The sequence below is a fragment of the Coregonus lavaretus genome, assembly GCF_964263955.1.
Source record: "Coregonus lavaretus genome assembly, chromosome: 11".
Taxonomy (NCBI): domain Eukaryota; kingdom Metazoa; phylum Chordata; class Actinopteri; order Salmoniformes; family Salmonidae; genus Coregonus; species Coregonus lavaretus.
This window is the reverse complement of record NC_139998.1, coordinates 15,176,603-15,189,047: the sequence shown is the minus strand read 5'-3', so window position 1 is coordinate 15,189,047 and position 12,445 is coordinate 15,176,603. Positions and strand designations below refer to the sequence as shown.

Below are 12,445 nucleotides of genomic sequence, written 5' to 3'. Positions count from 1 at the left end.
GTTTAGCCACGGAAAAAGACAGGAACCTTCCTGCTAGCCATGATTGGATGAGATAATGGATGGGCTTGACATGCCGAGAGATGAGTTCGGATTGGTCTGCCATGTAGCATGCTTCTGTCTATAACATGAGCTGCTCAGTATGTGTAGGTATTCCTTTCTAACACAGCTTTTTTGAAAGATATCACGAAAACCTGCAAAAGTGTTGCAAATGCTCCACTTTCTGGAGGACCGAATTTTGAAATCAGTGGAATGCCCGGTGGAAGCAGAGTATGATAGCTAAGGAGATGGAGAAAATTCTGGCGTTTGATTGCAAATATGCGGAGTGAGTCAAAGAGAACAGACAGAAGGCTGTTGTATAAAAACACTGGATTACATCTTCAAACTAAGGGCAACCATGTATATGGCTAACAGAGTCTAGCTAGCAACATGTCAGTCGTTTTCATAGCAAGTTAAAGCGTACTGTTAGCTAGCTAGTTAATGTTAGCTGGCTGGCTTGTTTAGGTCAACGACATCATGAACTTTACCTAGGACATTTTAGGCAAACACCTGGTTGCCTCTGCCAGGAGGCTGAAACTTGGCCACAAGTGGATCTTCCAGCAAGACAATAACCCCAAACACGAATCGAAATTCACAAATAAATTGTTAATTGACCACAAAATTAACATTTTGCAATGACCATCTCAGTGGTTTGAATTGAAGAGGGCAGTCCATAAGAGCAGACAAAGGATACCAATGATCTGGAAAGATTCTGTATGGAGGAATGGTCTATGATCCCTCCCAACGTGTTCTCCAATCTCATAAAACATTTTAGAAGGAGAGGGTGCTAGAGTATTGAAAATCGTGGTGCCAATAATTTTGACTGATCTTTTTGAGATTTTGTATTATTATTACTTGTTTGACCAAATCTCTGAGCATTTATGTAATTATAAAATATAATTTCACAATTATTTTGAGCATACAATATAGCTCATTTTTATTTGTCTTTTTTTCTCATCTTCATCAAGGGTGCCAATAATTATGGACCTGACTGTATTTATTATTATTGACCCTTAGATTAGTGGTGTACTCCATTCAACCTCTAAAATATGGTGTCCTACTCCATACAATGCTTAGATTACAGTAAAGCCCTGAGTGCAACCTTTAGTGACGTACTGCTCCTTGCAACCCTTGTTATGCATGAAACACACCGAGAATCTCACTGCCGATAGGTTCTTATCACAGTGGGAGGCCGTTCCTTCTCTTGCTAGAACAAAAACTGTACCATCTGTGCGATGAACCTGTCGTTTCTACTTGTAAAATCGCAATGCTCGTCAGTAGCCAACAACTTGACTCTGAGCCAATCACCGAGCACGAACACCCACGTGGGGGAGGCAACAGGAGAGACGACAAAAAGGAAAAAATTGGGAATTTTCTCCGTACATCCACGTTTAAATGTCATGAGCCAGTCAACTTCAAATGCAATGTAGTATAAGGGATGGTAGTTAGCTAAGTGCACAGACTAAGTGCACACAACACTAAATACTTCCTCTAAGCTAGCTAACCACTGTAGCTAGTATTGATATTATAATTACATCACAATGGATTAGTTTCCATGAAACAGCTACCTGTGTTAGCTGCTGAGTTAGTGTAGTGTCCTTGGCTAGCTAGATAGCCATGTTGCGCTAGCTAGCGAATATGCTAACGTTAGCTAGCCAGCTACATGTTTGGCTATGGGCTGGCACTGGCAGTATGAAATTATGGAGAGTGAATTCAATTGTTTTTTTGTCATCTTGCTAGGTAGGTTTCTAGCTGTGGCCATCTGTCTAGTATCAACAAGGGCTGTCAACAAAATAGTAACATTTGTGCAGCTAGCTAGCTAACGTTGGAATCTAGATCATAAACTAAGCAACACACATGGACATGCATGCTGTTCCAACACAAAAGAGATGAACTGCCGACCCTGTTTAGAGGTGCGAAGTACTGTCGGCAGGCAAACGTTTGACAATCCTACCTGTTTGTCTGAGCTATTGGATTACTTACAGTGAAGCCTTCCTGTTATTAATTAGACCAGATGTCACTGTTTTGCATGGAGACGAAATGTCATGCTTGTGTCTGGCCCCGTGACTGGTGCCATGTATTCGCAAAATCTTCAAAGCTATTGTCATTTGTCTAATCCTTGACATAATACACTTAATAAATTCTCACATGAAAACATTGTATCCTCTTTTCCACTTTGGCAAGTCACTTCTACAACACTGATAGTTTGACTTTTTTTGTGAGTATAGTATACTGAACAAAAATATTAACGCAACATGCAACAATTTCAACTAATTTACTGAGTTACCGTTCATGTAAGGAAATCAGTCAACTGAAATAAATTTGTTAGGCCCTAATCTATGGATTTCACATGACTGGGCAGGGGCGCAGCCATGGGTGGGGCCTGGGAGGGCATAGGCCCACCCACTAGGGAGCAAGGCCAAGCCAATCAGAATTAGTTTTTCCCCACAAAAGGGCTTTATTACAGACAAATACTCCTCACTTTCATCAGCTGTCCGGGTGGCTGGTCTCAGACGATACCGTAGGTGAAGAAGCCGGATGTGGTTCTGGGCTGGCGTGGTTACATGTGGTCTGCGGTTGTGAGGCTCTTTGGACGTACTGCCAAATTCTCTAAAATGGTAGAGAAATTAACATTCAATTGTCTGGCAACAGCTCTGTTGGACATTCCTGCAGTCAGCATGCCAATTGCACGCTCCCTCAACTTGAGACATCTGTGGCATTGTGTTAGTGGCCTTTTATTTTCCCCAGCACAAGGTGCACCTGTTTAATGATCATTGATATGCCACACCTGACAGGTGGATGGAATATCTTAGCAAAAGAGAAATGCTCACTAACAGGGATATAAACTAATTTGTGCACAAGATTTGAGAGAAATAAGCTTTTTGTGTGTATGGAACAATTTATGGGATCTTTTATTTCAGCGCATGAAACATGGCACCATCACTGTACATGTTGCGTTGATATTTTTGTTAAGTATAGAAGTGCCAAAAAAGTTGTGCATGCATTGGCCGGGAATCGAACCCGGGCCTCCCGCGTGGCAGGCGAGAATTCTACCACTGAACCACCAATGCTTAGCTATGGAGAAAAAGGGTGCCTCTGTTTTTGAAGGAGAGAAGAATGCTACAGCGCAGCAGGGTTGGAAGGGGGGGAGGGATTTGGGAAAAGTGAGGAAGCTGCAGACGTAAGTTGGGTGGAATGAACGAGTAGACCTGCAGAGAGGCTAGAAGCTGTTTGGCTGTGCTCAGATAAACATTGGGAACTGAGGAGGATCTGTCACGATAAATGTTTGCTCATTCATTTACATGGAGCTAGTTCGGACACACATACAGTGCGTTCGGAAAGTATTCAGACCCCTTCCCTTTTTCCACATTTTGTTACGTTACAGCCTTATTCTAAAATTGCTTAAATAATTTTTTGGACTCATCAATCTACACACAATACCCCATAATGACAACGCGAAAGCAGGTTTTTAGACATTCGCTAATTTATATATAAAATAAAATAAAATCCTAATTTACATAAGTATTCAGTGGTCGAAAAAGTACCCAACTGTCATACTTGAGTAAAAGTAAAGATACCTTAATAGAAAATGACTCAAGTCAGTCACCCAGTCAAATTCTACTTCAGTAAAAGTCTACAAGTATTTGGTTTAAAATATACTTAAATGTCAAAAGTAAATGTAATCGCTAAAATGTACTTAAGTATCAAAAGTAAAAGTATAAATCATTTCAAATTCCTTATATTAAGCAAAACAGAGAGCACCATTTTCTTGTTTTTTTATATGTATGTATAGCCAGGGCACACTCCAACACTTAGACATAATTTACAAACAAAGCATGTGTGTTTAGTGAGTCCGCCAGATCAGAGGCAGTAGGGATGACCAGGGATGTTCAGTTGATAAGTGTGTGAATTGGGCAATTTTTCTGTCCTGCTAAGCATTCAAAATGTAATGAGTACTTTTGGGTTTCAAGGAAAATGTATGGAGTAAAAACTACAATATTTTTTTAAAGGAATGTAGTGAAGTAAAAGTTGTCAAAAATATAAATAGTAAAGTACAGCTACCCCAAAAAACTACTTAAGGTAGTACTTTAAAGTATCTTTACTTAAGTACTTTACACCACTGAGTATTCAGACCCTTTGCTATGAGACTCGAAATTGAGCTCAGGTGCATCCTGTTTCCATTGATCATCCTTGAGCTGTTTCTACAACTTGATTGGAGTCCATTTGTGGTAAATTCAATTGATTGGACATGATTTGGAAAGGAGCACACCTGTCTATATAAGGTCCCACAGTTGACAGTTCATGTCAAAGCAAAAACCAAGCCATGAGGTCGAAGGAATTGTCTCTAGAGCTCCGAGACAGGATTGTGTCGAGGCAAAGATTTCGGGAAGGGTACCAAAACATTTCTGCAGCATTGAAGGTTCCCAAGAACACAGTGGCCTCAATCATTCTTAGAAGAAGTTTGGAACCACCAAGACTCTTCCTAGAGCTGGCCGTCTGGCCAAACTGAGCAATCGAGGGAGAAGGGCCTTGGTCAGGGAGGTGACCAAGAACCCGATGGTCACTCTGACAGAGCTCCAGAGTTCCTCTGTGGAGATGGGAGAACCTTCCAGAAGGACAACCATCTCTGCAGTACTCCACCATCAGGCCTTTATGGTAGAGTGGCCAGATGGAAGCCTCTCCTCAGTAAAAGGCACATGACAGCCCGCTTGGAGTTTGCCAACAGGCACCTAAATGACTCTCAGACCATGAGAAACAAGATTCTCTGGTCTAATGAAACCAAGATTGAACTCTTTGGCCTGAATGCCAAGCGTTATATCTGGAGGAAATCTCGCACCATCCCTACGGTGAAGCATGGTGATGGCAGCATTATGCTGTGGGGATGTTTTTTCAGCGGCAGGGACTGGGAGACTAGTCAGGATCAAGGGAAAGATGAACGGAGAAGTACAGAGAGATCCTTGATATAAACCTGCTCAGGACCTCAGACTGGGGCGAAGGTTCACCTTCCAACAGGACAAGGAACCTAAGCACACAGCCAAGACAACACAGGAGTGGCTTCGGGACAAGTCTCTGAATGTCCTGGAGTGGCCCAGCCAGAGCCTGGACTTGAACCCGATCGAACATCTCTGGAGAGACCTGAAAATAGATGTGCAGCGACGTTCCCTATCCAACCTGACAGAGCTTGAGAGGATCTGCAGAGAAGAATGGGAGAAACTCCCCAAATACAGCAGTGCCAAGCTTGTAGCGTCATACCCAAGAAGACTTGAGGCTGTAATCGCTTCCAAAGGTGCTTCAACAAAGTATTGACTAAAGGGTCTGAATACTTCTGTAAATGTTATTTTAGTGTTTAAATTTGTATAAATGTGCAAACATTTATAAAAGCCCGTTTTTGTCCTTTGTCATTATGGGGTATTGTGAGGGGGGGAAATTATTTATTCCATTTTAGAATATAAGGCTGTAATGTAGCAAAATGTGGAAAAAATCAAGGGGTCTGAATACTTTCTGAATGCACTGTAGATAAACTCTCCAGATTTCCCGTAGTTCCTGCTGGCCTAGCTGTGCTGTAGATCTGTTTGAACTGAAAGCTTGTGCATCGTGTTCTCTAGAGCAATGCTGACATGCTGTATCGCCCAGCTCTGTTGTGCAGTCCAACACCTGTGTCTCATTTGTGTGGGTCTACTGTTTTCTGTTATACCCGACCATGCCTCAAAGGCCTCTACAGTGTTTGATCTTCCTCTGTGGCATTTTAGTATCTGCTGTTAGCTGTTAAATATTTTGGAGTATGTGTTCCCATCATAACTTTGATGTCTTGTGTACTTCCATTCTTATCTGTATTCTCTCTCCTGAACAGTGCTGACCGGTCACAGGTGACCCTTGACCTTGATGGGATAGTTCAGGTGCTGGACCGCCACCTGCATGACTCCTCCACCGGTATGATGACCCGCATCGCCGTGCTCAAGTGGTTGTACCACCTCTACATCAAGACACCTCGCAAAGTGAGTCGTATTACCAATGCTGCTCCTTTCTGTGGAGTGTTTTACAGTATGACTATCAGCACACTAATCTGTGTGCCTTTGTGACGTGTAGATGTTCCGGCACACAGACAGTTTGTTCCCCATGTTGCTGAAGACACTCTCTGATGAGTCTGATGAGGTGAGTACTACATGCACCCACAGTTCAGAATCTCGCTAATGTTAAAGGTATACTTAATCCAAGTAGTCTATGGACAAGGTTGAACAGCAATCCATGCTTTGGTTTTGTTTGCTCGGCCACTGTTTCAAATGCTAACTTTTGATCATTTGTGGCAAATCCAATTGGCCAGGTAAACAAAACCAAAGCATGGATGCTGTCATACCTTGTCCGTAGACTGCTTACATGGTAAGGAAACCAATATGTAATTTGGCTGAACTATCTTTTTAATACATGTTTTTACATAAGTAACCAACCCCACCTCACCCCCATCTATCACTCAGGTCATTCTTAAAGACCTGGAGGTTCTGGCTGAGATTGCGTCATCCCCAGCTGGACAGACCGATTCCTCAGGCTCCTGTGATAATTCTGACAGCAAACTGGAGCTTCAGGTTCCTGAGGGGGCGAAGGCAGGCCCACAGACAGTCGTGGGTGAGTAGAAAATGGCTCTGGAACAGTAGTATAAAGCATAAAAGTAAATGATACATTAAGCATTCATTCTCACCCACCAGGTTCCAAAGTAGGCGACTCATCCCCCTCTACCCCCAGCATGAACTCCTACTTCTACAAGTTCATGATCAACCTGCTGAAGCGCTTCAGTTTGGAGAGAAAGCTGCTGGAGAACAGAGGAGCCTTCATCATCAGGTAGTGACATATGTGAAACAAAATGTGCTGAAACTCCAAGTTTCTCAGGAGACCATGGATTAATTGTTTTTCAACCTACTCCACCCCTCTGGGATTGTTTGTAGTTTGAGTTACCATCACCTCTCACTCTTCTTGCACTCATTCCCTCCAGGCAGCTGTGTCTTCTCCTGCATGCAGAGAACATATTCCACTCCATGGCAGACATCCTGTTGAAGGAGGAGGACCTGAAGTTTGCATCCACCATGGTGCAGACGCTCAACACCATCCTGCTCACCTCCGCAGAGCTCTTTCAGCTGCGCAACCAGCTCAAGGACCTGCGCACACAGGTAATGCCTGAGAAATGGGAGCCATTCCTCTGTATGGCTGACCACCACCATGGTTGGGTCATTTCCAATTTGAAAAATGTACAGGACATGAATTTCAATTCACTTCTTGAATGGACAGAATGGTAATGGATTGAACCCAACCCTGTTGACCAATGAGGTAGGGTAGTTTTCCCAGCTGTGTGTACTCATGTTAACTGTGTGTTTGGTGCCCCCTGCAGGAGAGCTGTGCCCTGTTCTGCTGCCTGTACCGCTCCTGGTGTCACAACCCTGTGGCCACCGTGTCTCTCTGCTTCCTGACCCAGAACTACCGCCATGCCTACGACCTCATCCAGAAGTTGTATCCTTTCTGGTTGTCTTTGATATACATTTTGCATATCAGCATTGTTGCTCCTCGTAGTGTATGCTTATTGGTATATTATGGCGTACTATATTTCCTTAATGTTATCCATTTAGCGGTGATTTGGAGGTGACTGTAGACTTCCTCATGGAAGTCGACAAGCTGGTACAGTTGATCGAAAGCCCCATCTTTACCTGTGAGTCTCACAGCTCAATATTAGATCAGAACACACACAGTGAATCCCAAACCACCCACTCGCCCCTACCAACTCACATGGATGGCCCTCTGTTTTCACGTGTTGTTAATGGAACTCTTGAGGGCGACTTACAGAGAGTTGCGAGGGGATCAACCCTTCAACTTTGGGACACACTTGTGACTTGAATGATGCAATTCATGTTCCACATTTCAATAATAAAACAAGCATGAAATTCAAATTAACAAATTCCCTCTGTCGTTTTACAAGATATAAACGTCAGTAACAGTTAAACATTTAATTTGGGTGGTATTTCAGTTGTTACATGTGTCAAGCCTCAATCAGACGTAACACGCCTCCATTATTTTTGTATTAAATTGCACAAACGCCAAACATATCGCAGTGTGTGTCGGGATAGCACTTTGCCCTGGAGCCTGCAGCCTTGCTGGCTTGGCTGAAGTGGGTATCGGAAGGTCTAATTAGCCCCTACACCCTCAATCATTTTCACTCCCTCAGCTTTTGGACACTGGTGCATATGGCAGAGGTGCAAATGGAGGGGGGAGGGGAAGGTACTGATTTGGGATTCAGCCACACACTGCACCGCACCGCACTACAAACACACACACACACTAACCAACCAACCTGTCTCAACTGTTTGTTTTTCTAGACCTGCGTCTCCAGCTGCTGGATGTGGAGAACAACCCATACCTGATCAAGGCCCTGTACGGCCTGCTGATGCTGCTGCCCCAGAGCCAGGCCTTCCAGCTGCTCTCCCACCGCCTGCGCTGTGTGCCTAACCCAGAGCTCATGAGGACAGTGTGAGTAGAACTAATTATTGTGTTATTGTGGTGTGCCCACTGCCCACAGTGTGCAGAATTCTATTCCCATGGCCATTACAATATTCGTCCCAACACTGTTCTCATCGGATGTGCCCCATGCATATGTATTGTTATAATTTATCTGGAAGCATGTTTTCATGTTGCAGGGATGAGTCGAAGTACATTGAGTCTAAGACTGTTGGCACCAAGCGTCCGGCCTACGCCCACATGGACTACAATGACCTGCTGCAGCACTTTGACCGGGTCCAGAGCAAACACCTGGAGGTGCGCCACCAGCGCTCGGGCCGCGCTGACCACCCAGACCGGAAGCTGGTGCTGTGACGCAGTGGGACCATCTTAGACCCCTGAGGCAGGGCACTGTGTAAAGCCTTCACCCACGCATGCCCACGCACGAAGACGCAAACACCCCAACCGGTAACTTAAAGGAACCAAACTGAATGAAGACTGCTCATCTCTTGTTTAGGAGAACCCTTGTGCAAATTTTTTTTTTTGCCATTGAACGTAGTGTAAGCATAAAGGACATCGATTGTGATTTTCTTTTTTAAACAGTGTTTTTATTTAATTTTTATTAGCTTTTTTGTTCAGGTACTGGAAGTGTTGAGTTGCATACATACATGAACTCTCTCGCTCTCTCTCACACACACACACAGCCCATACATTCATATTTAACCCTACTTTCTCCAGACATGTGGAACATTTGTTTAGGCCCACCCAACCCTAGTTTTAAGAAGTGACAGGACCTTATTGTTACTAGAGGACAATCAAAGCTTGAATTTAGGGCAGGGCAAATCGCTTGCATGTTATGTTCGTTTTTTAGTTCTCTCACTATTTAAAGGCTTGATGTTACTTGGCAGGCCCATATTCCACAGTTGTCACAGAAGACCTGTACGACGGACATGTTCCTCCGACTCTAGTTTTAGGCTCTTCTTGTTCCTCAAATCTAAACAACTGGACACTCCCTCCCCTGAATTCAAGTCATGCTTGTTGAACAGTGTTAAATATCTCTCTCTTGGCCCCTGAACTCTCCTCCACCCTTCCCTTCTCATTTCACTGATTTCATACTCTTCTCTACAGCCAGTTTCTTCCCCCCCACTGACTGCTGTGCACCCCTTTTCTCTTTTGAACTCTTATCATTTCCGTTCTTTTCTTATTTCTACCGTACCTGCTTCCTGGGCAGGCCTTCTGTAGACCAACTCACCTCTTGTTATCAAGTGAAACGTATAAAATAAAGTGGACCATGTATAATGATTTGACTTCTTACTTTTCATCAGCTCGTATAGTCTACTATGCATGCATATGTAAACAGCAGGTGACATCAGTCATGCTTTTATGGCTGGTGATTTATCTGTGGGTCAGGTGTTGGTTTCACAAGAACAATTAATTTCAGAAAGCCTATTTAAGATTTCATTTTTAAAGCCTATTTAAGATTTCATGCCACAAGTTGTTAGTACTTTATATTGAGCAAGGTGATCCTCACTCTCAGCAGAGTAATGTTTTGTCATACAGTAGCTAGCAGTTGGGCAGTAACAACAGTGGGGCAGCATCAAGCAGGTGTGGGCTCATTTTGGACAAGGATGAAGGCATGGTACATGTCAGTTACCATGAATATGCAGTGTTTCAGTTTGTTTACAGCTGATGTGCTTCGGTGATGCTGCTCAGACCTATTGTAACACGCAAAGAGCGATCCAACTTGTGTAATTAGTCTTTGACGTAAACGTGTCTCCCGTGAGACACTCCAATAGTGTTTCTTTGATCTGTAATTCTTTTGAACACACCCTTTATTCAATGTTGGCAACTGCTCCGGCTCCGTGTGACATTATCACATCACCAATGCCGTCCACCGTGACAAGTCTAATTACCACTCCTGCTTCTCACAGCTACAACTCACTGAGTGACTAACTAAAACTCTGGTTTCCTCTTACATGGGTGAAAATATTGACAATATCCTTACCTAACGCGCACTTTTTAATGGTGCTAAAAAGGTTCTAGCAGTTGATTCTCGCTGGTATGGACCATAGAGCAAGGCAACTCGTAACTTTGACTAAAAAGGTTGTGATATCCACATTGTGTATTACAAATCAACAGTGAATTTGCCAGTTGATGTGCACAGAAGGTAATTGCAGTGTTATTTCTGTCATCAATCCCTGTGGATTTCTTCAGAATGACCTCTTGTCCTCATTATAAAGATGAGTGCATCCATAACCTTATGCTGTTCTTCAACATGCACAGTTTCCCCCCAACACTGCGTTGACTGCACACATCTGAAAGATTGTTGGGTTCCGAAAACACATTTAATAATGAGATTTATTTAAAGGAATGTTAGATTGCTGTAATCTAACTATTGTGTTGAGTATAATGCATATAGGTGCTCTTGACACTAAAGCTGTAAGAGACCCATGCTTATACCAAGGTTTTCTGACTGATCAGAGCCAATTGCCCACATGGTTAATATAGACAAAAGGTGACCTCTTGTGGAATATTTTAATTATTTATTGGTAATCAAAGTGTTGTAGATAAATGAAGTCCAGGGCCAGGAGATCACAGAGCCTGTCGGATACAAAGTAAAGTTAATATACTACATAAGATATAGATATCTACTGGACAGGTTATGGTACTACTTTTGCGCTGTCATGAAAACAGAGGCGTTTTGATTTTACTGAGTTACAGTTCATATAAGGAAATCAGTCAATTTAAATGAATTAATTAGACCCTAATCTATGGATTTCACATGACTGGGCAAGGGCGCAGCCATGGGTGGGCCGGTTGGACAAACTGCTCAATTCTCTAGAAAGACGTTGGAGGAGGCTTATGGTAGAGAAATTAACATTAAATTCTCTGGCAACAGCTCTGTTGGACATTCCTGCAGTCAGCATGCCAATTGCATGCTCCCTCAATTTGAGACATATGTGGCATTGTGTTGTTACAAAACTGCACATTTTAGTGGCCTTGTTTTGAGGATGTCTCAAATTTTGAGGGAGCGCGCAATTGGCATGCTGACTGCAGGAATGTCCACCAGAACTGTTGCCAGAGAATTGAATGTTAATTTCTCTACCATAAGCCTCCAACATCGTTTTAGAGAATTTGGCAGTTTGTCCAACCGGCCTCACAAACGCAGACCATGTGTATGGAGTCGTGTGGGTGTCAACGTTGTGAACAGAGTGCCTCATGGTGGCGGTGGGGTTATGGTATGGGCAGGCATAAGACAACAAACACAATTGCATTTGATCAAAAGCAATTTGAATGCACAGAGATACTGTGACGAGATCCTGAGGCCCGTTGTCGTGCCAATCATGCGCCGCCATCACCTCATGTTTCAGCATGATAATGCACAGCCCCATGTTGCAACGATCTGTACACAGCCTGCATACTCAGACGCATCACCCATTGAGTATGTTTGGGATGCTCTGGATCGTACGACAGCGTGTTCCAGTTCCCACCAATATCCAGCAACTTTGCACAGCCATTGAAGAGGAGTGGGACAGCAGGCCACAATCAACAGCCTGATCAACTCTATGCGAAGGAGATGTCGCCCTGCATGAGGCAAATGGTGGTCACACCAGATACTGTCTGGTTTTCTGATCCATGCCCCTACCTTTTTTAAGGTATCTTTTTTTTTTACATTTTAGTCATTTAGCAGACGCTCTTATCCAGAGCGACTTACAGTTAGTGAGTGCATACATTATATTTTTTCATACTGGCCCCCCGTGGGAATCGAACCCACAACCCTGCCGTTACAAACGCCGTGCTCTACCAACATCCCTGCCGGCCATTCCCTCCCCTACCCTGGACGACGCTGGGCCAATTGTGCGCCGCCCCATGGGTCTCCCGGTCGCGGCCGGCTACGACAGAGCCTGGATCTGTGACCAACAGATGCATATCT

At 43.6% G+C, this 12,445-nt stretch overlaps 1 protein-coding gene across 1 annotated transcript in view; it reads left to right on the top strand.

Moving 5' to 3' along the window:
• The window catches only part of LOC311137275 (protein VAC14 homolog), a 44,482-nt gene extending 34,669 nt beyond the window's left edge, over positions 1–9,813 (top strand). The window contains exons 11-19 of the mRNA XM_084171675.1: positions 5,888–6,032; positions 6,124–6,189; positions 6,510–6,657; positions 6,738–6,870; positions 7,022–7,196; positions 7,415–7,533; positions 7,650–7,729; positions 8,394–8,544; positions 8,712–9,813. Coding sequence (XP_084027801.1) covers positions 5,888–6,032; positions 6,124–6,189; positions 6,510–6,657; positions 6,738–6,870; positions 7,022–7,196; positions 7,415–7,533; positions 7,650–7,729; positions 8,394–8,544; positions 8,712–8,886 — 1,192 coding nt within the window. The 3' untranslated portion in view covers positions 8,887–9,813. The remainder of the gene's footprint in view (positions 1–5,887; positions 6,033–6,123; positions 6,190–6,509; positions 6,658–6,737; positions 6,871–7,021; positions 7,197–7,414; positions 7,534–7,649; positions 7,730–8,393; positions 8,545–8,711) is intronic.
• Positions 9,814–12,445: the final 2,632 nt, after the last annotated feature.